This window comes from Scleropages formosus, chromosome 6 (assembly GCF_900964775.1).
Source record: "Scleropages formosus chromosome 6, fSclFor1.1, whole genome shotgun sequence".
Classification (NCBI taxonomy): Eukaryota; Metazoa; Chordata; class Actinopteri; order Osteoglossiformes; family Osteoglossidae; genus Scleropages; species Scleropages formosus.
This window is the reverse complement of record NC_041811.1, coordinates 31650777-31677545: the sequence shown is the minus strand read 5'-3', so window position 1 is coordinate 31677545 and position 26769 is coordinate 31650777. Positions and strand designations below refer to the sequence as shown.

Sequence of the window (26769 nt, the reverse complement as noted above, 5' to 3'; positions counted from 1 at the left end):
TAGTGCCACCTTGTGGCAACTTGTGTCACTGCAGAAGCTTCACATCTCCAGCAGCTGTGGTGGTGCTGATATCACCTTTACTGTACATTTATTTATTTATCAGGCACTTTTCCCCAATGCAACTTCCAGTGAACTCTGTGTAGTGTTATCAGCCCACACACCTTATTCACCCAGTGACTTACACTGCTGGATACACCACTTACACTGGGTCATTCATCCACACATCAGTGGAACACACAGACACACACACTCTCTCTGGCACTCATGCACTATGGGGGAACCTGTACAGCATGTCTTTGGAGTGTGGGAGGAAACCAGAGCACCCAAGGACTTACACTGCTAGGTACACTACTTACACTGGGTCACTCATCCATACATCAGTGGAACACACACACACACACACACACACACACACACACACACACACACACTCTCTCTGTCACTCACATACTATGGGGGAAACTGAACAGTATGTCTTTAGAGTGTGGGAGGAAACCAGAGCACCCAGAGGAAACCCACACAGACAAGGGGAGAACATGTACACTCCACACAGACTGAGCAGGGATCAAACCCATATCCTCACACACCACCCAGTCGCTGTGAGACAGCAGCGCTACTCGCTGTGCCACCATACCACCTACAACGTCATTCAAATAGTATTTTTCCTGTTTATTCACTTTCTTAAGCAAGCAGACTTCAACTCACAAGATTGTGTCCAGTCATATCGTTCTCCTGCTGCTGCCACGTGGGTGTGAATAATTGTGCTGTTACAGCTCTGCAGAGTGTACCGCTCGATATGCATCAGTCTTCAGTACTGGGAATTAATATATTTATGGTACCAGATATTTTTAATTGCCAACTGTATCTAATCCCATATAATCCAATGTAGAGATTTACCAAATTAAATTAGCTACTATCTTTTGTTTAGGTCGGCCTTCATGGACAAAAAAAAGGACTAGTTTAGCAAGACATCTAGCAAGTCTTCCCAAAACAAATGGCAAATTTGAAAAACCCACAAAATTGTTCAGCACAAGTTATTTATTTGTTTTAAATAAAAAATAAATATTTCCGTTCCGTCTGGCGTGTACCTCAGTCATGCTTCTCATGACTGAAAATGAAATGACGGCCTGTAGGTGTGTCCTAGATCAGTGCGAGTGCTGCCCTAGGTATATTCTATTTTATTTTTTTCTTTCTTTTGAAATAACAATAAAATACTATATTGTTACGGTATTTTCTCTTTTTCCCTCCTCTCAGAGGTTCCTGGGGACAGTGTCAGTGCCACTCATTTGTTGCAATCATCCTAACCCTTATCAGCTAAATGAATAAATGTGAACCATCAAACATGCAAATCTTCCCGTCTTGCTTTGCAAGCAGAACCTTGTTATTTACTGAATTTTGCTAAAACCTTGGACACGGTGCTCAATGCATGTCCTCGTGGGACAATAATACTCATTCACTCACCTACCTGGCCACCCACCTTCATCTTGTCCTTGCCAGGGTCAGTCCAAGACCCATCCTTGAGTACTGGGCCCAAGGCTGGGAAGGCTACACCCTGGATGGGATGTCACTCTATCGCAGGGTAGAGCGTGCATCGGCAGGCAAATCGCGGTATAATCGTAGATGGACAACGTACAACGGTGATCTTGTGTTGCAGTGTAGGCCGGGGGCACCAGCAGAATATCTTCAGTTTCCCGGCAGACCCTCGTAGGATTCGAACTTGTTTTGCAAAAGTAGTTTTAGTCGAATAGTTGTCATTCGGTCAAACACGACACTGATGTAACCAAACGTGTCTTTCACCCATGGAAGAAGCTCTTCAGTGGACGGTATTACTTGAGGGAGAAGGAGAAACAAAAGAAGAAACAACAATTCATTTAGATGAGTCCATAGAAACCGCTCCGGACTGCGCTCTCCAAATTGATTTCTTTTTCTTGGCGCCTTCTTTTCCTGCTTCAGCTCCTTTCTGGACCTTTGAATGAGAAAGAGAAAAAAATCTGTCAGTCGGAGAAAAATGTCGCAACTGTGGGGTTCTAGACCGGAGCCAGAATTTAAGCAGCCATTGCTGATCAGGGCTTCCTGACCAATGAAATCATTAAAATTTAACGACGAAACATTTTACAGGGTGTTTCATCAATATGTTTTCATCACTGTTGATGTCCGCTTGTGCCTAACTCTTCTCAGTCATTGTTGTGTCATGGGTTGGCAGAGCGAGTAGCTCTGCCGTGTCACAGCGCTTGCGTGGTGTGAGAGGACAGGGGTTCAATCCTTGTTCATTGTGTGTGGAGTTCGCATGTTCTCCCCTGTCTGCGTGGGTTTCCTCTGGGTGCTCTGGTTTCCTCCCACACTCCAAAGATATGCTGTTCAGGTTCCCCAGAAGGTGTGAGTGCCAGAGAGAGTGTGTGTGTCTGTGTGTTCAACTGATGTATGGATGAGTGACCCAGTGTAAGTAGTGTATCTAGCAGTGTAAATCACTGCAGTGAATAAGGTGTGTGGGCTGATAACACTACATAGAGTTCGTTGGAAGTCGCTTCGGAGAAAAGCATCTGTTAAATAAATAAATGTAAATGTAGCTCCTTACTACAAAACATATGGTCACAAGTTTGTAAGGGATTCTACTGGGAACTGCCAGTGTTGCTCTACTCTGCTCAGGCTTCAAGCAGGACATTTAAAATACACCCACAGGATGTCCATTTGGCCTCCTCAGCAGTGAAATAACTCACTGGCATCTGACTCCTTCCTACCACCATACAGAACCTTGCATGACACTGTCAGCCTCTGTGCCTAAAGCAGAGTTTCCACTGGATTCTGCCTGTGTAAGGTGTAAGATATGATTATATACAATATATTAAATATGATGAAGACTAGAAAAACTGAGGTGATGGACAGTCAGATCCAGGACAAAATACTAAGTATTTATGTGCATTTAAATATGAGCTAGCAATTCAATGCGAATTTAAATATGAACTGTTTCAGCACAAGCAAAACTTGTAGAAGGGTAGCAGATGCAAGGAACACACACCCATCATCTGAACCACTTGCCCCATAGGGGGCCGGCACCTAACCTGGTAACACAGGGCGTAAGGCTGGAGGGACACACCCAGGACAGGATGCCAGTCCATTGCAAGGCACCCCAAGCGGGACTTGAACCCCAGACTCACCAGAGAGGAGGACCCAGTCCAACCCACTGTGCCACCACACCACCTTAGCCACAAGGAAGAGTGTTGCATGAAATAGTTTTGCGAGTTAAAACAATTTGAATCCATGCAGCCATCCTACACTTTTGACCTTACAGAAGAGCGCATCTCCACTTGTTCCAAGAAGCTCAGAGGCGAATTTGACATCGGATCAACATTCCCCGCGACCTTCCTGCGGTTGCCCTTAGAGCTGGTCTTCCTCACCGTGTGGGGCGGGGGCGGGGGGTATGGCGCGCTACAAGAATGCCCCGGCCCTGGGCAGCAGTTACTCAGGAGACCAAGGAACTCAGCAGGATGTGAGAAGATTGCAGAGGCCACCGTCTTGACTACGGGGTCCACCATCATCAGCCAGCTATTTACCATTTCCACTCCAGGGCTATAAATAAACACAATTAACATCTCTGTCTCTGTGCCCCCCCCGACTCCCCCACCTCCATCAGTTCACTTCTACCTTGCAGTTTCATGGGATTTCTCATACCACTTTGTAAGTGTTACCGTTCCTGTACTGACTATATAAGGAGGAGAGATGCACCCCACTGTTTACTTGTTGCTGATTTAATCTCTTCGCGTTGAACGTCAGCCCTGAGCTTTTTCTATTGAAATCAAGCTGAATCTCTTGGCTCCAGACCATTTTTTTTCCCATTTACTTTGAAACCGAAGCTGCCTTTTGAACCGCCCTGGGTTTGGACTCACCGGCCGGCTGTTGCTGGAGAGGAAACGTTCGCGGAGCGTGGGGAATTTCTGGGTGGGCTTGTTTTTCTCGACCGTTTTTTGGCGTTGTCTTTCCTCGGCGCGTCATGGCGGAGCACAGAAAGGTACCGCCTCGTCCCCTCTTTCGCAGGGACGTGAACTGGGACCCCTTCCGCGACTGGGCGCAGCCGAGCCGAATCTTCGATCAGGATTTCGGGTTGCCCCCTTTTCTGGAACCCGGGGACCTGAGCTGGATCGACTGGGCCCGGAGACGGATGTCGACTTCCTCCTGGCCGGGGTACACGCGCGCCCCCCTCTTCGCCCCGACCGATGCTGCTGCAAGACCCTCGCCGCCCAGCCCCCAGCTCTGCCTCCAGATCAGAGGGGTGTCCGAGATCAGGACGGGCCCTGACAGCTGGAAGATCGGTCTCGACGTCAGCCACTTCTCACCCGAGGAAATCACCATCAGAACCAAGGAGGGTTACCTGGAGATTGCAGGTTGAGCGGAAATAAATTGTTAAATAAAAACAACCGTTATAACGATTGTATTATATAGAGAGAGATTGTTTTATACCTACGTACATAGCATGTTATACCGATGGTGATTATACCATATTTTACCTACCATTATTGGAAATGGTTGGTAGAATAAAAAATCTTTGTCTTCTAATAATGCAATTTAAAATGATATGTAGAAAATCGGATTATGCCTGAAACCTTCGACACTCAAAGTACGTTTGTTAATAGACTGCTAACAGACTAATGGTTGTTTCTGTATTGTATAACTTTTGCTTATTAACATGTACTCACATATTTTATATGTCATTAATAAGGCTGTAATTCTATATTTTTTGCCTTAAAATGAATTACAGGTGACATGCGCTTTTTTTTTTTTTGAATATCTGTCCAGATAGATCTCGGAGAATCTTTCCACTATCCTCTAACGAAGAAACGGAATTAGTGTGTAAAAAAAAAAAAAACAAAAAACTACTGAATTAGTAAATTAACAGTATAGGAGGGCATAAGTAAAGAAAAATATAAAACATAAAATTTGTAAAAATTCCACAAATAGCTGTCGTATAATTACTTTGTTCTGTTTAATGAGAAGAAATGTGCAAATTAAATAGATACATAAATGAAGCCTAAACCACTAACTGTACTGGTATAAATAAATATATAGTGCGTACTTACTATATGTATACTGCCACTTTTTAAAAAAAAAGAATGTATTCACTTGTATCAGTATTGTTGATGTTGAATTTCATTTCCAGGGAAGCATGAAGAGAGGCAGGATGAACATGGATTTGTCTCCAGATGTTTCACAAGAAAATACAAGTAAGTTAAGAAATGTTTTGTGAGAACAAAGGTGCTGCCGTCTTTTCGAATATCACGGTGCTGATTTCCAAGAGGTTTTGTTGCAAGATGTCTGATATGTTCTAATTTGCTAAAGAATGAAGAACCTACAGTCATCAGTTGAGAAGTGGGTGTCTGACCACCCTCTCTCCTCCACAGGCTCCCTCCTGGAGTGGATCTTCAGCACATCAGCTCATCCCTGTCCAGAGATGGTGTGCTGGCCGTGGAGGCTCCCCTGCCTCCTCCGGCCCCCGTGCTCCCCACGGAAATCGTAATACCCATTCAGGTGGATTACACAACGCGACAAAATTTTGTCGAAGTTCTTCGTGATGTCAGTGTCTGCACTGATTATGATTAGTCAAAGTTGACTGATTACAAAAAAACACTAGTTCTTCTAGAGTGTCAGTTGTAGTTTGGTACTTTGCAGCCACTGGAAGATTCTAGAAGGCACCAGAACATTCTAGAAAGTACAAAACCATTCTACAAAGCATCAGATCCTAAAAGGTACTGGAATATTTGGTGATTCGGTGGATCCCAATGCCAAAATTCGGCAAAATTTTCTCATTTCAAAAAATGTGGAATATTTTTCTCGAAACTGAATGGAAAATGCAAAAAAAAAAAAAAAAAAAAAAAAAAACGACAATTTCTATTCACTGTGTTATGTGGACGAATACACTTATATTCTAAGGAAGCAAATTTTTCTCTTTACCTATTTAATTTTTGCCCCATTCGTTCAGTAATGATACTACAGAATAAAAATAGCCAATTCACTGTTTGTAAAGTACTGTAAACGGTGCTTACCTGACTTTTCCTTCAAAATACAAACAGTGAAAAAAATGAAAACGAAATCAGGAATATGATTACAAGCACAGGCTGAATTTACACGTATCATGTACAAATTCAAGAAAACCACCTTCAGGAGCAGCTGTTGTGGGATGATGTTGGCGATGGGCTGCCCTTGATGGGAATCAAAGACCAACCTCGTCTTTGTGCAGGTGGAGGAGGAGGAGGCGGCGCCGATTCACAGCAAACGGAGACCAGATAAGAGGGAGAAAGCAGAGGTGGGGAAAGAAACATCTCCTTCCGTTAGAGAATGGAAGGAGGGAAGCATGGCTGGTGAGGAGAAACCACAAACATAAGGGTCTTCGCTGAAGGTCAAGGAGCCAGGCAGCACCGAAGGGCCTTGTCCACATACACGAATTACACCAAGCTTTGCTTCTCAGCCGTCCCTAATAAACAGTCCGATGTCTCCAACGGGCTCAGTAATCCAGGCCTTAGAAGCAAATTTAGGTTAAACTAATCATACAAGGTGACATGTTTCATGAGTCCATGTTAACAGGAAGATTACAAAGCATCACACCTAAGGGCGTCTTACCAACTGAGATCAGTGGAATCTGTTCACAGACCAGGTCCCAAGAGCTACGCAATCGTAATCCGATTTATTTCACATATAATAACAACTCCTATTGAAGCAGTCAACATCTTGTTAGTTCCTACAAGTCACCCCTTTATACAAGACTGCATGCAAAAACTTATCCAGAGATGACAAAAATGCTGACCAGACATTTAGTGATCTTAAACATTTACCTTTATTTTCCAGATATCACAGTTGCACTGCATGTACAAGTAAAAAAAAATGTTTTACATTGTGTAATAAATGAGAAAATTAAAATATATGATTTAGAGTTCATTAAAGTCAAATCCCAGAGATTGGTTGAGAGCTACAGTGGGACAGTTGGGTTGGGTACGTGGGGAGATGGGGGACGGGGGAAGAGGGATGGGGGACGGGACTGTCCTGTTCCATCCAAGAGTGAACAAGTGGTTGGCAAGCGGACGCAGCTTAATATATGGACCAAGATGTCAGGCCACTGGCATTTCTTGAGACTTGACCTCTGCCTCCCCACCTTCACTGCTAGGTGTGTCATTGTTGAAGAGGTAATATGGGGGGGTCTGGGGGGCCTCGATGATGAGGACACCTTCAGGGGACAGAGAAGCGAAGACTGACAAGGGGTCCACATCTCTAGGAATCCTGGGAAGAAAAATATGGAGGTCGTGATCAATGTCTTACACACGTGATTTGACACCTGCCATTATTTCCATGCTGGAAAATAATGAAAGAAATGAGGGGGGTGAGTAAAAATGTATCAATGTTTTCCATACATGATGTGAAAGTACCCCGATTTCAATATGAAACACCACAAAGCTCACTCTTAACTGTCTGAAGAACCTACATAACTAGAATATCTTGAGTGCCTCTGCTATCTTTAGCCCTACTCTGAACAATTGGACTTGTGTTAACAGAATTCCAGTTGGGACTTGTTAGCTATCAAAGTATCATGGGTTTATGGCAACATTATTTTTACCTCTAATTAATTATTCTTATTGTAATGCATTGCTCCATAGTAAACAACTTGAAAAATCTTGTAACTTTTCACATCTATGCTCCCCATGACATAAATAATGAAGAACTCGGCAGAGCCTTTGTTGCATATTCTCTGTGCAACCTCTATGGGTGACAGGGTCATAAATGGGGACGGGGGGAGGGCAATAATAGCTGCCTGGTGAGAACAGCTGAGGAAGAACACGAGCTGCACAAGCCTAATAAGGAAAGGTTAGAGTTTCCACAAGTGCTGCCAAGCTGTTTGGGAGGAATCGCCATTCAGCCGTACTTTCACAACTTCACCTTCGGTCTACTGCACTATCTGGTATGGATTTCAGATGGAAGGTCTTCTTTCTGGGCGACTTCATGCACCATATGACCAATACGGCTCGAGTTTTTCTGGGAAGGTAGCTGTCACAAGACCTGAGCCATCCAGCCCAGTACTTTATTCGGTGTTTTCCTACTATTATTTCCATCTCTCGCACTAAATTCCGATTAACCAAGAGGAAAGTAGAAATGCCAAAATAGAAGAAGCCAGGGCAAGAGTTTTGCCTACAAAATTCAATTTGTCCTGCCGTAGACCAACAGACAATAGAGAAACGAAATTTAAAAATTCACATAAATCTGTCACCTGGACCGATTAGGATGTTTAATTTCATAACCGAGGCGCTCACTGACAATGAATAGAACAGATCATATTACGCATTTTCCTGATACAAGACGAATATTAATTATGAATGCAATATTATATATAATTACATTATACATACTGTAATGAATAACATATTATCAGATGCCTTCTTAATACTCACTGGATCTTCTTATTGAAGGTTTTGGTCACACTGCCTCCTTCATCTTGCTTTTCTTCATGTTTTCCTACACAAGGACGTATATAAACAGAACGGATGAGTGAAATGTTTGCAAAACAGCCGAGCGGCTCAAACGTCTCTGACGGCCACGACTACAACAGGCCATTTATGGATTTTAACTCTTTTATAAGCAGATTATTAAAGAGTATTATCTGTTTGACCGATAGAGCCGGACCCTAATTTAGACACAAGCACAGTGGTCCCCCCTCAGCGCTGACCCACCTAAAATCAAGAACAGAACCCCAGCAACAAACACTGGACAGTGGACACAAGCACTAGAGGTGGTGGACAAAGTGCAATGAAGTGGGACAGGATTGCGTAACCCCAGCTCGCTCCCGGTGTGGTATGATGAAATTCAAATTCCACAACATTGCGGTAATACCCCCATTTTCCCAGCTGTGTAATAAACACCGATCCCGTTCTCTGCGCAAACCAAATCACTGCCACCTCCTGAGATCCATGTAAGGGTTCCAAAAGCCTGTATTTTAGATTAGTAATGACTGGAATATCACTCGTGCAATATCATGTATCAAATTTGCCTGGGTAAATGAAATAAGAGACGAATCGGGAGACAGGCTGGCACATGGATAAGCCCCGTGAGCTCACAAAACTTCCGGAACCTGTACTCTGATGTTTTTAGTGTGGTGGCAGAGTGTGTTTGAGAGGCTGCCAGGCTGGAACACCAGCAATCTGAATCTGGGTGGTGGGGGGGGGATTCTTTTCCTGGAGTGCCAAACCTCGAGGGGTCATCGCATGAAAGCTTTTATTAGCCTGCCTTTGAGCAGTGTCTCCTGCAGACACACGACACTGTGCGATCACACAGGTCAGGTCTTCATCTCCAGCATACAGAGCGCTTCGAATCCCAGGCGAATAACGGAACCCAACACCAGCCAGGGATCACACATTCGTAGGCAAAGGGAAGTAAGGAGTTATTGCCTGAAAGCCTCGTGCAGGGAAGTGTATTATTAAGGGACCAGCTGATACTGCAGTGGCTGGAGCAGCTGCCTTGGACCCAAAGGTTGCAGGTTTGAATCCCATCTCTGCAACTGTATAGCACCCTTGAGCGAGGCACTTACCCTCAACTGTTGTAGTAAAACTACTTAGCTGTACAAGGGAGGGAATAGGTACCTTAATTTTATAAGCCTTATAATAAGGTGCTTTGGAGAAAAGAGTCAGTAAAGGGAATAAATGTAAAAAATGTAACTGTCAAAGTACCGCACTACAGTAAAGATAACAGGGGACCGGAGCATAATGATCAATACTGTCACTCTGCTATTGCCACGTGTGTGTTATTGCGCTCTCATTTGTATTAGGTTGTTAGTTTTCAATTTCTTCTCTTTTTTTAAACTTTCAATTATGAGAATCTCAACCGGTCGAGAAGAGTTAAAAAAAAAAATGTCCCTGTTTTTTACACTCGAAAAAGCGAGAGCAGCTCACCCGACACTTCAACGAATCCCTCTTTGGTCTTGATGCTCAGCTCCTCCGGTGTGAAGTTGTGCACGTTCACGCACACCTTCCACGCGTCTCCGCGCGCGGCCGCGGGCGCGTCCGCAGCGTCGCTGTACCTCGGGCTGTAGCCGCCGGGCGCCGCGTCCAGGGACGTGCGCGGGAACGCGGAGCGCAGGCTGCTCGGGAACGGGGAGCTGAGTCGGGGGCGAGCCCAGGCCGGCCAGTCCATGGACAGGTCATCCTGAAAGGGCGGCATCGCGAACTGGTCATCCATGAATCGCGAGGCGAAGGACTGCTCGCCAAAGGGGTCCCTCGCGATGCCGCCGCCGGCTCTGCCGCGCGGGTAGAAGTGTCCCTCCGCCATTGTCCTCGCGCTGTGCCGCAGCCCCGGCGTCTACCCTGCCTGCACTCCACTGTACCCTACTGCTGTACCCGACTGTACTGTACTCCTCTAGTCTGGTCTAGAGCCTCATATAATAACGCAGTCCGGCTTAAAATAGCCCTCAGGGGGGACGTGGAAATTGCGCCCGTTTAGCACCTTGACGCCTGCTTTCTTATAAAAAGAACGCGCAAATTAATAATAATAATAATAATAATAATAATAATAATAATAATAATACTTTAATTGTTTGATAAGCAACTTGGCTACAACAAGTTCCACAAGAGAAACGTCGTCGATCCCTTGCTTTCGCTCAGTAAGTTCCCTGGGACCCTGCCTGGGTGTCCTGCTGTGTTGTACGTCCAGACTGTCAGTCAGTGTCACCGCCGGCTTATATAGCGGGGTTTCCCGACGCGGAGAGGAGGTCACTTGGTCACTCAAGTGGCTCTTACGAACAATGAATGACAGAAACATGAGAGCATTCGAGCGCTATGACCCCGCCCCCCCTCGTCCAGGGCATCACCGGGTTTGAATAGAGATGAAGTCAGGCCGGGAGCGGTGCCACGGGTGGAGGAGCAGCTGCGCTTTCCGTCCCATCACCTCATCGGCCAAACACGACGGGCCCCAGGTGGAGTCGATCCAAGCCCAGTTATGTCATTTGATTCCCTCCTCCTATTAAATGGACACTTTCTCCTTTATTTATCTTAATTATTCTTCCTCTGCTCTGACCAGACCGACACCACGCACGCAGACTGCTGGCGATACTGGAGCAAAAAACGGTATTTTCTCAGCCGACTCAAGAAGTGTTCCTACTAACTTCTAACTTCTAACGGCAAATGTATAATGACATAGTTGAAACATTTCTCACTTCGATCGCGTCAGTTCACCATTTATGAGCCATGGCTGAAATACGTGCGCCGAGGCAGCGGAGCTACAGAATCAGAAATAATTATAATATAATAAAGTATAACGCTAAGCATCGGCCAGAATAGCAAAGGCGCTACGGTACAATTCGGTAACTGTGCAGTAACGGTACAGTATGTACCGGGTCGCCAGCAGGCACTTTCCTCCGCGTTCTGCCTCGTGCGCCCGGATTAAGAACCACGCGACGCGTACGCGCGCAGCTCTGGGGAGCGGAGCGCTGGTTTTCGGCGGAGTTACAGTTACGCGGTTGTTAAGGAAGAAACCAAGGCCTGGGAGGACACCGGGACCCGTGTCCTGCAAGTCCCTCTATTACCTTCTCTTGGTATGATAATAAAACCAGTTATTTTTAAATTGTATTCAGCTGAATTCTTGCTTTTCCAGCAACACCTCTAACAGAGCGAAGGAAGCAAGGAAAAAAAAAAAAAAACAGGTGGATATTGGATCAAATCACACTGCAACCCTCATGGGAGAAGAAAAGATCAAAACTTGGAGGAAAATATAAGAGGAGGTCCAGTAACCAGATGGATGGACTCAGTCACAGAGACTATGGACGAAGGACAGTGGACAATGTTCAGTGAACGCTGCTCTTTCAGCATTGAGGACACAGGTGGGGGACAGAAGGTTCTGGAGACACTCTGTTTATGTGATCACAAAGAGTCCGCATTGATTCCTTTGCACTTGGATTTGAATACAGCATAGTCTAGATAAAATAAAACATGAAATCTACACAACAGCCTGCTGTTATCGACTTTGAATCAGTTTAAAGTAATAAAAGAGGTTCAAAATAACTTAACACACACACACACTTTCAGAACCGCTTGTCCCATACGGGGTCGCGGGGAACCGGAGCCTGCCCGGTAACACAGGGCGTAAGGCCGGAGAGGGAGGGGGACACACCCAGGACGGGACACCAGTCCGTCACAAGGCACCCCAAGCAGGACTCGAACCCCAGACCCACTGGAGAGCAGGACTGCGGCCCAACCCACTGTGCCCCCGCGCCCCCCTCATCTAACTTAACACACATATGTCATTTATATTTTAATTTATTTACATTTATGCATCTAGGGTGGGACTGTGGTGCAGTCTGTGTGGAGTTTGCATTGTTCTCCTCATGTCTGTGTGGGTTTCCTCTGGGTGCTCTGGTTTCCTCTCACAGTCCAAAGATAAGTTTTTCAGGTTAATTGGTGATTCAGATTACGTGTAGCATGTGTGAAAGTGTGAGTGGCTACCCTGTGATGGACTGGTGTCTGATGTTGGTTGTACCCTGCCTCATGCCCTAAGCCTCCATGATAGGCTCAGGACCACTGAAACCATGCCTCCCTCTCTGCCCCTTTGCCCTATGTTGCTGGGTTAGGCTCCATGACCCCATATGGGACAATCGGTTTCAGATGATGTATGTGTACATACATTATAGTGATATTCACAGTGAGTAATTTTTTAGCAGGCAGGAACACTGTATTTAAACCTTGGCCGCAATGAGACGATTGTGAAGGTATGGGCTGATTACACTACATAGAGTTAATTCAGTGATTAATGAATGCTGTACAGAACAGGGCCTCGTCTGACGTCAGGTGATGTCAGAATTTTCTGGCACGGGGTTAAATTTAGCAGCAGTTCTAATATTTCAAAGTATTCAATGATTTAGTTTACATCAGGCTCTAAAATTAGATGAAATGTAACACTTTACTTACAGGATGGTGACAGTTCTGATTCTACTACTTTCTGACTAAGGACAAGTATAAGACCATCTGCTAATTATAGGATTAGTCTGAGATGAGATTTGAGTGATGACTCTTGGTTTTTCCTTCCTCAAGCCCCATCCTTACCTTTCTACATCAAAGATCTCCTTCCTATTCTCCCAAGGGGTGCTATTGAATATGCAACATATGTAATGGGGTGGCACAGCAAGTAATACTGCTGTCTCACAGTGCTTGGGTGTGTGAGAGGACATGGGTTTGACCCCCGCTCAGTCTGTGTGGAGTTTCCATGTTCTCCCTGTGTATATATGGGTTTCCTCCAGGTGCTCTGGTTTCCTCCCACAGTCCAAAGACACACTGGTCAGATTCCCCAATACTGTGTGAGTAACAGAGAAAAAGAGTGTGTTCCACTGATGTATGGATGAGTGACCCAGTGTAAGTAGTGTATCTAGCAGTGTAAGTCACCGCGGTGAATAAGGTGTGTGGGCTGACAACACTATCCTTTGGAGAAAAGTGTCTGGTATGTAAAAAAGTGGCTGAACTAACAAATAAAGCATGAGAAAATTTCATAGCCTCTCACTAAAGGCCCACTTATTTGACTAAATATTGCAGTTTACAGACCCTTCTTTAAAGTCATATAGATAATTAAATTCATACCGTGTGTTGCACAACTGTCATTAAAATAAAATTTAATAAATGATAGCACATGCCAAATACATACAAAACAGCTGCTGGTTATTTATATGAAAACATTAATGTATGGTTACATACAAAAATATATACAACACAATTTATGGTTAGTTTATTATTGAACGACACAATTTTATGGATGTGTAATATGGACATACATTGTCACACTGAACTAAAACTATAAAATCCCCTGTCAACTCTAGATCTGACTTAGAATATATATTTTATATAGACACAAGGGACAATACAGTGAATCTAGATGGCCTAAATAAGTGGAATTTGTAAATATTTCATAAAGAGTAGAAAATGACTGGAAACTCTGTTGCGAAATACATGATCTGATGAAATTTCAAAGTTGTAAAAACTTGATTAACAGACTTTGTTTTTTTTCTGTTGTACAGTAATATTGGGGGGGGCACGGTGGCATGGTGGGTTTGAGCGGGTCCTACTCTCCAGTAGGTCTGAGGTTCAAGTCCTGCTTGGGCTGCCTTGTGATGAACTGGCGTCCCATCCTGGGTGTGTACCCTCGCCCTGTGTTGCCAGGTTAGGCTCCGGCTCCCCGCAACCCCCCATGAGACAAGTGGCTTCAGATGATGTGTGTGTGTGTGTGTGTGTGTGTGTGTGTGTGTGTAATATTGTGCCAGATGTTGTTAAATGAGAGCAAATCCCAGTTGTATTGCGGAAGTTTATACTGCGTTTTACAGCTGTACAACCAGTAGATGATGATGCCATCTTGTGGCACCAGGATACAACATACTGCAACAAATAAGAATTTTTGGTGATCCCTCAAGTACAGTATTTCTAATATTTTATTAGCTGATGCATTTTGGCCAAAGTTACTTGTAGCATTTAGTTTACAACAAACTTCTCTTTTCTATAGAGTAAGGGTGTTTTTAACTGGTGCAGATGGTGCAGCAGCAGGAGGGGATTAATTTCATTTTCATTTATTCATTTCATGGACACTTTTCTCCAAGTACAACTGGGAGTAAAAATTACTGTACCCGCTGCCCGTGGTATCATACAAGTATCACTTTAATCTATGGTGCCTTGTGAATTTTGTATTTTATCCTTTTATTAACTTAAAAAAAACATGTGCTTTACCACAGATATGATCCTTAAAACAACAGAATTGCCCATTATGGGTGATGTATCATTTAATTTGAATTACTGAGCAAGCAAACAAGAAATTAAAAATTGCTGGTTCATTTTCTATCCATATGTACTGTATAGATTACCATTTTTCTTTTTTTCTGAACTCACTTTGTGAATGTAAGACACCAGTAATCTTGGGTTTGTAAAGTTATTGTGTGAAAAGGTATTTCTCATTTGAACTGAACAGGGATCCATGATTCATGTTCGTGAAACCTTGGGGCAGTTGGTGGTGTAGTAGTTAGAACTGCTGCCTTAGAACCCAAAGGTTGCACTTTCATTGATTCTATTACATACCAAAGAAACCTGAAAGTGACCAGATGCTGACAAATTTTACACGTTTATAGGATGAGTTTGGGGTGCGGTGGCGCGGTGGGTTTGACTGGGGTCCTGCTCTCTGGTGGGTCTGGGGTTCAAGTCCTGCTTGGGGTGCCTTGTGATGGACTGGCATCCCGTCCTGGGTGTGTCCTCTCCCCCTTCAGCCTTGCACCCTGTGTTGCTGGGTTAGGCTCCAGTTTGCCATGACCCCACTTGGAACAAGCGGTTTCAGTCAGTGTGTCCCCCCTTATAGGATGAATTTGGTTGATGGGATGAAGATGGAAGATTTTAGGTGGTCGTGTAAGCAAAGTACTTTTAATTTTTCCTTCATTTACAAGTAGATGTCATTTTAATGATGTTTCAAGTTAATAGAGGGCAATAAACCAGGATGTACCCCACCTTGCGCACGCACTGCCGCAGCCCTGCACTGAAAGGGGCGTTAATAAAGAATGCATAAATTAAGTGCAACACATGCAAGATCTACATACCAATACTTTAGCGCCACCTTTATAACATCCACCTTCACAAATAATTTGGAATGGAATGACAAAGCAGTAGCTGTTCGAATGTGACGATGAAAATACACAAAAATAGTCCTATGTCCTCTATAAAGACATTTGTGTAAAGCTTCTGCAGCTTCTTCTCCTCCAACCTTTTGAGTGGCACTGCTAAACAAAGTCCTTATACTTTGCCCTCTTTCTTCCATTGGCTTCTACTATCCATTCTTATATTTACTCATATAGCTGACACTTTTTTTTCTCTAAAGCAGCTTACAGTGTTAAGGTTACAGTTATCGACCCATTCACACAGCAGGGCAGGTTTGTCCTAGAGTAATTTAGGGCAGGTACCTTGCTTAAGGGTACTGCAGCCAAAGGTAGGGATCAAACCTGTGACCTTTGGCTTTAAAGGCAACACCGTTAAGCGTTACGCTACAAGTTGTCCGCATCTTTTTCCCAAGGAACTGTAAGAAGATGCTTAGAATCGCCTGAAAGCAACACAACATCCGACCTCAGACGTGTCTGGAAACGTGAGCTGTCTTCCAAAGCCGACCATCATTGGACAGTCTCACGCTGTCACCAGGAGCCTTGACATCGCATTGCGTGCTGATTGTACTTTTTCACATTCCCTTCAAATGTAATGAGCAAGCTGGAGAATCAAAGATAAAGGGGCTGAATGTAATTAAAATTTAAAAGAAATGTAATGAAATGTTCATTAAGCTTCACAAATTCTTCATGACAATTCACTAATGTTTGTGATCTCAGCTCCATCGGTTGGTTTTTGTGGGATTTGTGGAGCACAGATGTCATTGCCATGGAAAACATATCTGCAAAAATCCATATGGTGCAACTAATAGTCAAATGGAAACACATTCAAACCACTGAAAGTTATATTAATATCTTTCTATAGACCCTGGGGTTCCACAGCTCATGATTTCGATTTGAGAAAAAAGCTGATAAAACACCAGGATGTAAAAGGACACAAATGAAGGCAACTAACTTAAAGAAAGTAAAGTGTTAAGTCAGAAAAGAAATTAATTATTCAGCACCTCATTTTGAACAATGAGAACAGACTGAAATGATCAATCAGAAAATATGAATAAAAGTTGGCGAGTAGAGAAGGGTTGAGGAGTTTTTGAAGGAAAGGTGCAGAGAGTCTTTGTGATTTTGCTGCATTACTGGTATGGCAGGAATTATGGGTTTTCAGAACATTTACTCTGAAATCCTGAGTTCTGGCTCCCTGTGTTTTAATTTTGCGTTTTGTTCGTGGAGTTTTTGGTTCTTTTGCTTTTTTCTTGAGCTGAGAAGCCTATTTTGAATGTTGTTTAATTTGTGTGGTTTTCAACTGCCCTGGTTTTAACTGCATTGTTGCTCATAATGTGAAAAAAAATGTACTTGTCCACCAACCGTCACCCCTCATCTGGTCATTCCCCAAACCCAGCACACCCCTGCGTACTACAAATGATGTGTCACATTGGCAAATACTGCTTGGCTAACAAAATAAAGTCCATTTATAGCAGGAGGTCTCAGCAGGGTGCTATAAATATATTTATATACACACACACATTTTCTGAACCACTTGTCCCCTACAGGGTCACGGAGCCTAACCCAGCAACTCAGGGCATAAAGCCAGAGGGGGAGGGAACACACCCAGGACAGGATGCCAGTCCATCACAAGGCACCCCAGGCAGGACTTGAACCCCAGACCCACCGGACAGCAGGACCCAGCCAAACACGCTGCACCACCACACCCCCTCACAAAATGTATATGAATATATATATATGTAATGATATGATATGTATATATATTTTTTTACTTTCATATATAAATACACAGTACTGTACAGAAGTCTTAGGCACTTAGATGTTTCACGAAAGTGTTTGTTTTTAGACAGTTATTTGATATCTTCTGCATTAGTGTCAACGGGAATTCCCTGTGCAGGTGAAGACCTGCCCAGGTGTTTTGTTCCCACTTACTGTAAGGTACATCAACCATCACTTGTCTCGAGTGGGGTTGTGGTAAGCTGGAGCCTTACCCAGCAACACAGGGCACAAGACTAAAGGGGGTGAGGAGACAGCAGTCCATTGCAGGGCTCGAACCCCAGATCCCCTCCCCCCCCAGCAGGCACCAGCCAAACCCACCGCACCCCTGTAAAGTGCATCAATATTGCTTTATTACTGGTTTAGCATTTTCTCACTTTTCATTAACAAGAAGAAAATCATTACGTGCACAAGAAACACATTTTTTCTGAACTGTTTGTCCCATACAGGGTAGCAGGGGAACCGGAGCCTACCCGGCAACACAGGGCATAAGGCCGGAGGGGGAGGGGACACACCCAGGACAGGATCTCAGTCTGTCACAAGGCACCCCGAGCGGGACTCAAACCCCAGACCCACCGGAGAGCAGGACTGCGGTCCAACCCACTGCGCCACCACACCCCCGCACATGAAACATCAATTGCTTCATCAGCTGTGCAGGGTTGTATGAAGAGTTTTAAAAAAGTGAGTCTGGTATTGAAAGACCCTTTTCGGATCTTTCCTACGTGCGGGGGCAGCATGTAGTATAGTGGTCACTGGTCTCTGTATTTGGAATTTGCAGATTCAAGCTCAACATCCTGCCACAGTGTCCTTAAGCAACGTACTTACCCCAAACTTGCTCTGGTAACTAAAACCCATTTAAGATAAGATAAGATGGCTTATTGCAACTCCAAGAAGAACAGCGGGAGAAAGAACACTTGATACAATCAAGCAAATAAGTAAGTACGAAAATAAATAAGAATAAGGGCGGAATAAATAAGAATTGCACTGAAGAGCTTTGGAGTCTTCAGTCCTTAAGAGCCTTGGGGGCAGGGAGGGGGTGGATGTGGGGGGTGTAATGGTGGCGACTGCTGGCGACTGCTGGTTTTGCGATCAGACTTCTCTGGATGTGCAAGGAGGGTGTGATGGAGGCCACAGCTCCGGGAAAAAACTGCTCCTCAGTCTGCTGGTGCAGGCTTTTATTGTCCTGAGCCGTTTGCCGGACAGCAGAGGGCGAAACAGGGAGTGACCGGAGTATGTGATGTCCTTGATGACACCGCCAGCCTTCTTTCTCAGTCGGCTAGCGTAGATTGTGTCCAAGTTGGTGAGCTCCATCCCGATGATGCGCTGAGCCGCCTTCGCCGCACGACGCAGATCTTTCCGCTCAGCGGCTGTACAGCTGTCATATCACACAATGGCACGGTTGGTCAGGATGCTCTCAGTGGTGGTCCTGTGGAAATTGAGCAGGAGTTTCTGTGGGAGCTGCGCTTGTTCCAGCTTCCTGGGGAAGAAATGTCTTTGTTGGGCCTTTTTTGACTAGGTGTGAGGTGTTGCAGGTCCACGTCTGATGTTTTGACACATGGGCTCAAAGGAACTTCAGGTTCTCCACGCTTTCCACTGCCTCTCCTTGTGTATTTGGTGGGGGGGGGTGGGGGTCTATCCGCTTCGTTCTCCTGAAGTCCAGAATCATCTGCTTTGTCTAAGAGGTGTTAAGGACCATTTACACCCAAGTGTACGAATGGGTCTTTGGAGAAAATTGTCAGCTAAATGAATAAATGAAGATGCATAGGTAGTCAAGCTCAGCCTCTACAGCCACACCCAGTTACTCCTGCACACAAATTGAAGCACAGCCCTCCGGCACAGAAATATAGACTCATTGAGCAGATAGATCCACATAAGCTTTATACTGTGACTCAGAGCCAGGAAGCATATCTCCTCCTCTCGGGTACCCTTTTGACCTCATGGGCCTTGCAGTCCACAGACAACAAGACAGTCATGCCCATTTGTTTCCTCCTGCATCTGTTATTCTCGCCCAGTGACTGAACTGTTGCACAGTAATGACTACCAGCTGACTCACACAGGACAGTTTTACAATATACCATGTTCCAGCTTCTCCGTTGATTCATCAGAATAGTTTACGTTTTGTGTTTATGTTCACCAGATAATAAGGCTTTAGTTTAACAGGGTATCTGTACAGCGAAAGGCCAAAAAATTGAAATGCACGGCAATATTAAATCTGAACCTCTTGGAACATTTTTAAATATCTAGTTGAATACAGGTATATACATACAGGTATTTTGCATATTTGCAAACAGCGAATAGCAATAGCAAATAAACCATTATAAGTAGTTTATCTTTTTGCATTGTTTTCATTTAGTGTAAGACTTCATTGATTGTGATTCCTGACTTCATCGGTTACATCTAGTTCCTGCAGTACTGATAATTACTGTATATGCAGCTTTATTTTACATAAGCTTAATTATACAGTTTTGGTTAAAACAGGGTAACTATTTAATTGGGAGCTTAAATTCAAAGTGAAAATCAACACACGCTGCAGCCTCCACAAACAGGACTGAAGACCTGCTGCAGAACTACTACTCATTATTTATTTACTTGTTACCAACATAGAGACACTTGGCAGGGGTTTTGCACAGTGTATTTAAAACCATGATCTTCAACAGCAAAGTATTCCAGACTTGTAAAATGTGTGCTTCTCTGGATTGATGTCAATACCACCAGTCACCAAAATGACACAGTGTAAATTCCTCTAACGTTAACCACAGATGAGCAATCAGGGTATAAATATTAGGGTATTTCCAAACTGTCTTTCTCCTTCAATGTGTTGCTTAGGGTTTTTTGCCACTGGGCTAGAAGTCATCCTGAACTCTGCTGACACTACTTCCTGTGAAAGTCCGTTACGGAAGGCTATCCTCAAACGAATAGCGCTGGGTTCACTCTTTGTCGCCTTTAGTTGAATTTTGACCTCAGTGGAAAAGCCAGCTGTGTGCTAATCCTTTACACTATGTAATTGTGGTAGGAAGGGGGGGTGATTGGACCGTCTGGTCCCCTGGTAATATACCAACCAGTCAAGGTCCACACAAGTCAGGATAGCCATGCTTTTAGCACAAACCTTTAGAGCAGACATCAGCCAAGAGTAGGTATCCTCGTGAATCATAGTGATACTTACATGTTCATACTTTCCATGTGATCATTAATTTCTAACATGGCCATGACATCAACTTTTATCTTCTGAGATGATTTTTTTTTTCCATGTGTCATCTCCAACATCTCCACCAAAGTGTTCATCCTTCCAAGATCATCATCCCACTCCCCCCACCACACCTTATGTTTGTATTGATATGGTTTTTGGTTCCCAGCAATGCGAAGGCAGAAGCGGAATATCGAGAAATTGCAAATACCTCGCTGTATAACCACTTCAAGTGCAACAGGTCACAACATTTACAAAGCGTTCTCATGCAACACTTTATAAAAGTTGCAAAAAGGTGAGCAGACATTTCATATTTCAGTTGCCTTGGTTTCTTCCCACAGTCCAGAGACATGGAATTCAGGTGAATTGGTGGCTCTACATCTGCTAAATGTATAAAAGTAATGTAAAGCTGAAACAGCTACAGGTTTGTTTAAGTCATGTAGGCCAGTGGTAGAATCTCATATTTGATAAAGAAGCCTCACCCATCTCTTTTGCTGTGAAAGTCTGATTCTTGCCATTCTATTTTCCAGAAAGAAAAATCAATGTATTCAGCATAAATGAAGAAATCAAGGGAGTTTACTGTAGCGTATCAAGGAATGTAGGTGTCCTTGGATATAGGAGTCAGGTAAATACTAATTAATTGCATGGAAAATCTGGAAAATCCAAATTTGCTCCTTGTAAACATAAAGAAATGCTTCATGAGCCAAAGCAAGGCTATTAAATGAAACTGAAATTCTCATAACTCATATTGTCATATCTCAGAGTATGACCTCATTCAAAAGTTACATTTAACATTAAATGAGTTCAGATTGCAAATAAGCTCACAGAATTAGTACTCAAACAGAGTTTCTTCCTGGTAAGGCTCTTCCCAGAAGGTCTGCTAGATATGAACTAATGCCTATGAGACTTCTGTTCATTTTTTAACTGATTAGTGTAAATCACAATATCTGATTTGAGTGGTACAGCAAGTACACACACTGGCTAAAACCAGTTGTCTCAAGTGGGGTCACAGCAAACCAGAGCCTAACCTGGAAACACAGGGTACAAGGCTGGAGGGGGAAGGGATACACCCAGGATGGGACACCAGTCCATCACAATGCACCGCAAGCAGGGCTTGAACCCCAGACCCACCAGAGAGCAGGACCTGGCAAAACCTGCTGCGCCACCACACCCCTTTAGAGCTAGTATAATTCATTTAAAAATTATGTAATGTAGCTGTATATTGATGAGCTAAACTATGTTGACATTCAGATAATTGACATTGTATAATAGATATTCAGACATTCATACATTATAAAGCCTAAACTGAATTAATGAAACTCATGAAACTTGGTAACTGAGTAGTGTTTGACCTCATACTTCTTTTACTTATACTCAGATTTTTTGGATGAGTACTTTTATTTGAGTATTTAAGTAATAGTACTTTTAGTTCAGTATTTTTTTTTGACTACTCACCTCTTTTCGTTTACATATATTAATTTCAGGCTCTTTGCATGAAATTGAGACTTGAAACAGTCATATTTTATTATACTTACTTCAACATTTCCATGATATTCAGAATGCAACAGGAATCTGCTTATTTGTAAGCAGGTGTAAAGAGGGAAAGAAGCGCATAATATAACATTACATTATTTATTTTGACAATTACCTGTAAGCAATCGGCTGATGACTTATGACAAGCAGTGGTTCACATGGTTTTCAGAAGTGGATCAATATCATAACGAAATACTGAAAACTGTTTCACTTTGCGCAGGGGCTGCAGTGGCGCAGTGGGTTGGACCGTGGTCCTGCTGTCTGGTGGGTCTGGGGTTCGAATCCCGTTGGGGGTGCCTTGTGATGGACTGGCGTCCTGTCCTGGGTGTGTCCCCTCCCCCTCCGGCCTTACGCCCTGTGTTGCCGGGTTAGGCTCCGGTTCCCCCGTGACCCCGTATGGGACAAGCGGTTCAGAAAATGTGTGTGTGTGTTTCACTTTGCGTTGCGTGTTCCATTTATCATGAAAGCATGCAGCACCGAGTTTAGCAGTCTTCATCCCTGAAGCTTCTGCTAAACACATCCCGACAAGAAGCCCTTTAGTCAAAGTCATTGAGGTTTCTTCATCCAGTCATGAGAGACAAAAAAAGAAGGATGTGGTTTTGCTCAGCATTTTTACAGACACCGCTGAGCATTATGGAACGATAACGGCTCATTTCTCTAAAGCACCACCACCCTTTTCAACATAATTTGTATTCTCCATTACGTCCCTTATTTCGCTCTTACTTGCTTACAGCTGGCTGGAGACCTATGCAGCTTCTTGTTTCTTCTGCACCAAATTAAGCAGCAGCAAAATGGTTGAGCTGATCAATATCAGAAAGAAACGTTTCACTTTGTGTTGCATGTTCCATTTTTTATGAAGGCATGACGCACTGAAGTCATTTGGCTCATATGATCTATTTGTTTTTTTTTCTTTGCCTTATGCCGGTGTTAAAGCGCTCTGCGTCACTGCGTGAGAAGAGCGCTCTATAAAAATAAATTGAATTGAATTGAGCTGAATTTGAATTTGTTGGGTGGAACTTGACTTGTTGCTCTCCATTTTTAGCGGACTTTTGTACAGTTTTACGTCGCTGATTTTACCTCAATGACTTTCTGTGTAATGTTGAGCCACGCATGGTCTTCAGATGACCATAAATGCAGATATGGGGTTCTGGAAAGGCTGAGGAATCATTGCACAAAAATTAATGACAATTTACTCAATGAAGAGGAACTCAGGGATGCTGCTGGCTTTTCGGAGACTGGAGAGTTTTGGCATTTTCTGATAACTTGGCAGAAACTATTTTACTTTGACATATCCAGCTGTGAAATTTATTGCAGCCATGCTAGGTTTTGGGTTAAGTTTAAGTTTATGTTTTTCAGTGGATATCATGGAGTTTTAGACAAGAGGTGCATCTTCATCCCATTTTGTTTTTATGTGTTTGAACATCAAGCCTATAATTTTCAACCGATGCAGTACATGTTGACAATAAAGGTGTGATAACAGGTGTCCATCTCGCCTGAAACCCATTTGTTCATGTATGCTTGCACAAATTAGGTTCTGCAGTATATCATTTGTGTGTCAGACAAACTCTTCATGGTTCACATATACAAACTGAAAAATCAGCAATGTAGAAAAGATTGAGAACATTCACTTACATATGCATTTATTTAGCAAACACTCTTTTCCAAAGCAACTTCCAATGAACACTATGCAGTGTTATGATCCCACACACCTTATTCACCATGGTGACTTACACTGCTAGATACACTACTTACACTGGGTCACTCATCCATACATCAGTGGAACACACACACAGGCTCTCTGTCACTCACACACTATGGGTGAACCTGAACAGCATGTCTTTGGACTGTAGGAAGAAACCAGAGCACCCAGAGGAAACTCACACAGACACAGGGAGACATGCACACAGTACTCCAGACAGGCTGAGTGCAAAGTCTGCAAAGACTGAGTAGGGTTTGAACCCTCATGCTCTCATACCACCCATATGCAGTGAGACAATAGGTCTACTTGCTGTGCCACCACTCCATTTATGTTTGTATGTATGTATGGAAGCATGTATGTATTATTGGTGTTGTAGTCAAAACCACCTATTTTGAATCCGAGTCCAGCCCAAGACCACAGGTGGTGAAATCTGAGACAAGACCAAATACTGGAAAAAGTTAAGTGTGGCAAATCCAAGACAAGACCAAAACCCTAGTAACTCCAAACTAATATGACTCTAACTCAAGACCAGTTCTCCAGCAGTTATTACACTTCACCCATGCTCCTTAACTATGAATTGTGTGTGTTGATTTGAAACAGAGACCACGGGCTCATTCACTAATCAGACTGAAGCATTATACAAGTTCTCTGATCTTCAGATCTGACATACTCAGGCCATAAGTAGTCTATTATTTGTACATAATAAGTTCTGCACGGTTTGTGCTATGATGAATAGATGTAGTCTATGCAATCACGGACAAGTTCTCAGCATCACCTTGCCCGGTTCGCGCTGGACCTCCCTGCGAAGTTATGCTCTCCAAATTCGAGCTGCTCTCTCAATCTAAAATCTCCGACCTCCTGATATCACACAGAGCCACTGCCTGCTTGCTTGATCCATTCCCATCGTCACTCCTACAGAACATCTCCCCACAATTCTCCACCTTCATCTCTAAGATCATCAACTCCTCGCTCTCCTCTGGCTGTTTCCCAGCTGCCTTCAAAATTGCTCTCATTTCACCTCTGTTAAAGAAACCCTCCCTGGATCCCAACTCGGTCCAAAACTACAGACCAGTCTGCCTCCTCTCCTTCCTGTCTAAAACTCTAGAGCGGGTGGCCTGTGATCAACTATCTGATTTCCTCACTTGAAACCATCTCCTCAATGGATATCAGTCTGGTTTCAAAGTTGGTCACTCCATGGAGACGGCGCTTCTGGCGGTCCTCATCCTCAGTCCTCATCCTCCTCAACCTGTTTGTAGCATTCGACACTGTCAACCACCGGATTCTACTCTCCTCTCTTAGTCAGCTTGGGTCAAAGGAGCGACACTGAGATGGTTTGAGTCCTACCTATTTAACAGATCCTCTCAAGTGGTCTGGTGGAGCTCTCGTTCTTCTTCTGCCTCTCTCAACCGGTGTCCTGCAGGGCTCGGTAGTGGGTCCTCTTCTCTTCTCGATCTACACCTCCTCCCTCCACCCTGTCACAGCCTCTTATGGATTCAAATACCACTGTTATACTGATGATACCCAGCTCTTCCTCTCCTTTCCACCTGGACCATCAAACATTTCTGCACTCATTGCTGCCTGCCTGTCAGACATCTCTGGGTGGATGTCTAATCACCACCTCCAACTCAACCTCTCCAAAACAGAGACTCTTCTTCTTCCAGCTGGCCTCCCCTCCTGTCACGATCTATCGATCAAACTGGGCAACTCACTCATTTTGCCTACCTCCTCGGCCAAGAGTCTTGGAGTGACAATTGACTCAAGTCTATCTTTCTCTCAGCACATCGAAGCTACAACCCAGACCTGCAGATACATCCTGCATGATAGCCGCAGGATCCGCCCTTACCTCACAACTGACTCTGCCCAACTACTTGTCCAGGCCATGGTGACATCCTTTCTGGATACTGCAACTCTCTCCTGCATGGCCTTCCTGCTACTGCAATCAAACCTGTATACCTGATACAGAACGCTGCTGCTGCCTGAGTTGTGTTTGACTTGCTGAAGTGTTCCCATGTATCTCCTCTACTTGTTTCTCTGCACTGGCTTCCTATAGCTGACCGGATCAAATTCAAAACCCTGGTAATTGCCTACAAATGCATCAGTAGAACTGCTCCTAGTTATTTACAAGACTTGATCAACTGCTACACCCCAACCAGACCCCTTCACTCAACTGACTTCTGGTTGCTTGGTGGTCCTGCACACGAAAAGTAAAGAGCAAAGGTTCTCAGTTCTGGCTCCGTTGTGGTGGAATGACCTCCCCCTCTCACTCAGAACTGCTGAAACTCTGTCTACATTCATGAAGAGTCTAAAAACTCACCTTTTCCAGATTCACTTCACCCATCATCTCTCAAGCTCATGTATGGTGTAAATGCTCATGCACCGTAACTTTATGATCATGCCCGGATAAGCCTTTACACAGCCGCTACTCCTGTATTGTATGTAAATGTTTGTGTGCCTTATATAAAAAAATTTGTAGGAAGGTGATCAGGATTTGTTTATCCTGCGTTTTATGCACCTGCTTGTGCGATGAGCATCGGTGCATAAAGTGGAAAGAAACAAATTAGGTTTATTTAAGAATCACATCTGTAACTATGTCTCTCTATCCTAATGTAACACACAAATTTTTATTCTCACCGAGATGTATGTTGCTTTGGAGAAAAGCATCTGCTAAATAAATAAATGTAAATGTAATGTAAATGTTTGTATGCATGTATAGTCAACTGTATGCATGTGCAGTTATTGGCACCCTCCATAAGAATGAGCAAGAATCAACATATAAAATGAACATCACTTGCAATGGATAATATGTTGGGCTTAAATAGATGGTGAAGACCCAAGTTCTCATCCACACAGAGAGCTTTGATTGTACACCAGTGTCAACACAGGCGCAATACATGAGTGCTTTTGAGAAAAGAAGGCAGAAATTCTATATCTACAGCAGAGTTTTGT

The 26769-nt window shown here is 43.8% G+C and overlaps 2 protein-coding genes across 2 annotated transcripts; one reads left to right on the top strand and one right to left on the bottom strand.

Moving 5' to 3' along the window:
* Nucleotides 1-3661: 3661 nt before the first annotated feature.
* Nucleotides 3662-6817, top strand: LOC108936146 (heat shock protein beta-1-like). The gene is made up of 4 exons (XM_018755243.2): nt 3662-4379; nt 5153-5216; nt 5394-5520; nt 6230-6817. The coding sequence occupies exons 1-4, from the start codon at nt 3989-3991 to the stop codon at nt 6371-6373; spliced, it is 726 nt and encodes a 241-aa protein (XP_018610759.1). The 5' UTR covers nt 3662-3988; the 3' UTR covers nt 6374-6817.
* Nucleotides 6818-6945: 128 nt separating this feature from the next.
* On the bottom strand, nt 6946-10686 carry LOC108933157 (heat shock protein beta-8-like). The gene is made up of 3 exons (XM_018749998.2): nt 9921-10686; nt 8427-8490; nt 6946-7263 (listed from the first exon to the last, which is right to left on the bottom strand). The coding sequence occupies exons 1-3, from the start codon at nt 10294-10296 to the stop codon at nt 7095-7097; spliced, it is 609 nt and encodes a 202-aa protein (XP_018605514.2). The 5' UTR covers nt 10297-10686; the 3' UTR covers nt 6946-7094.
* Nucleotides 10687-26769: the final 16083 nt, after the last annotated feature.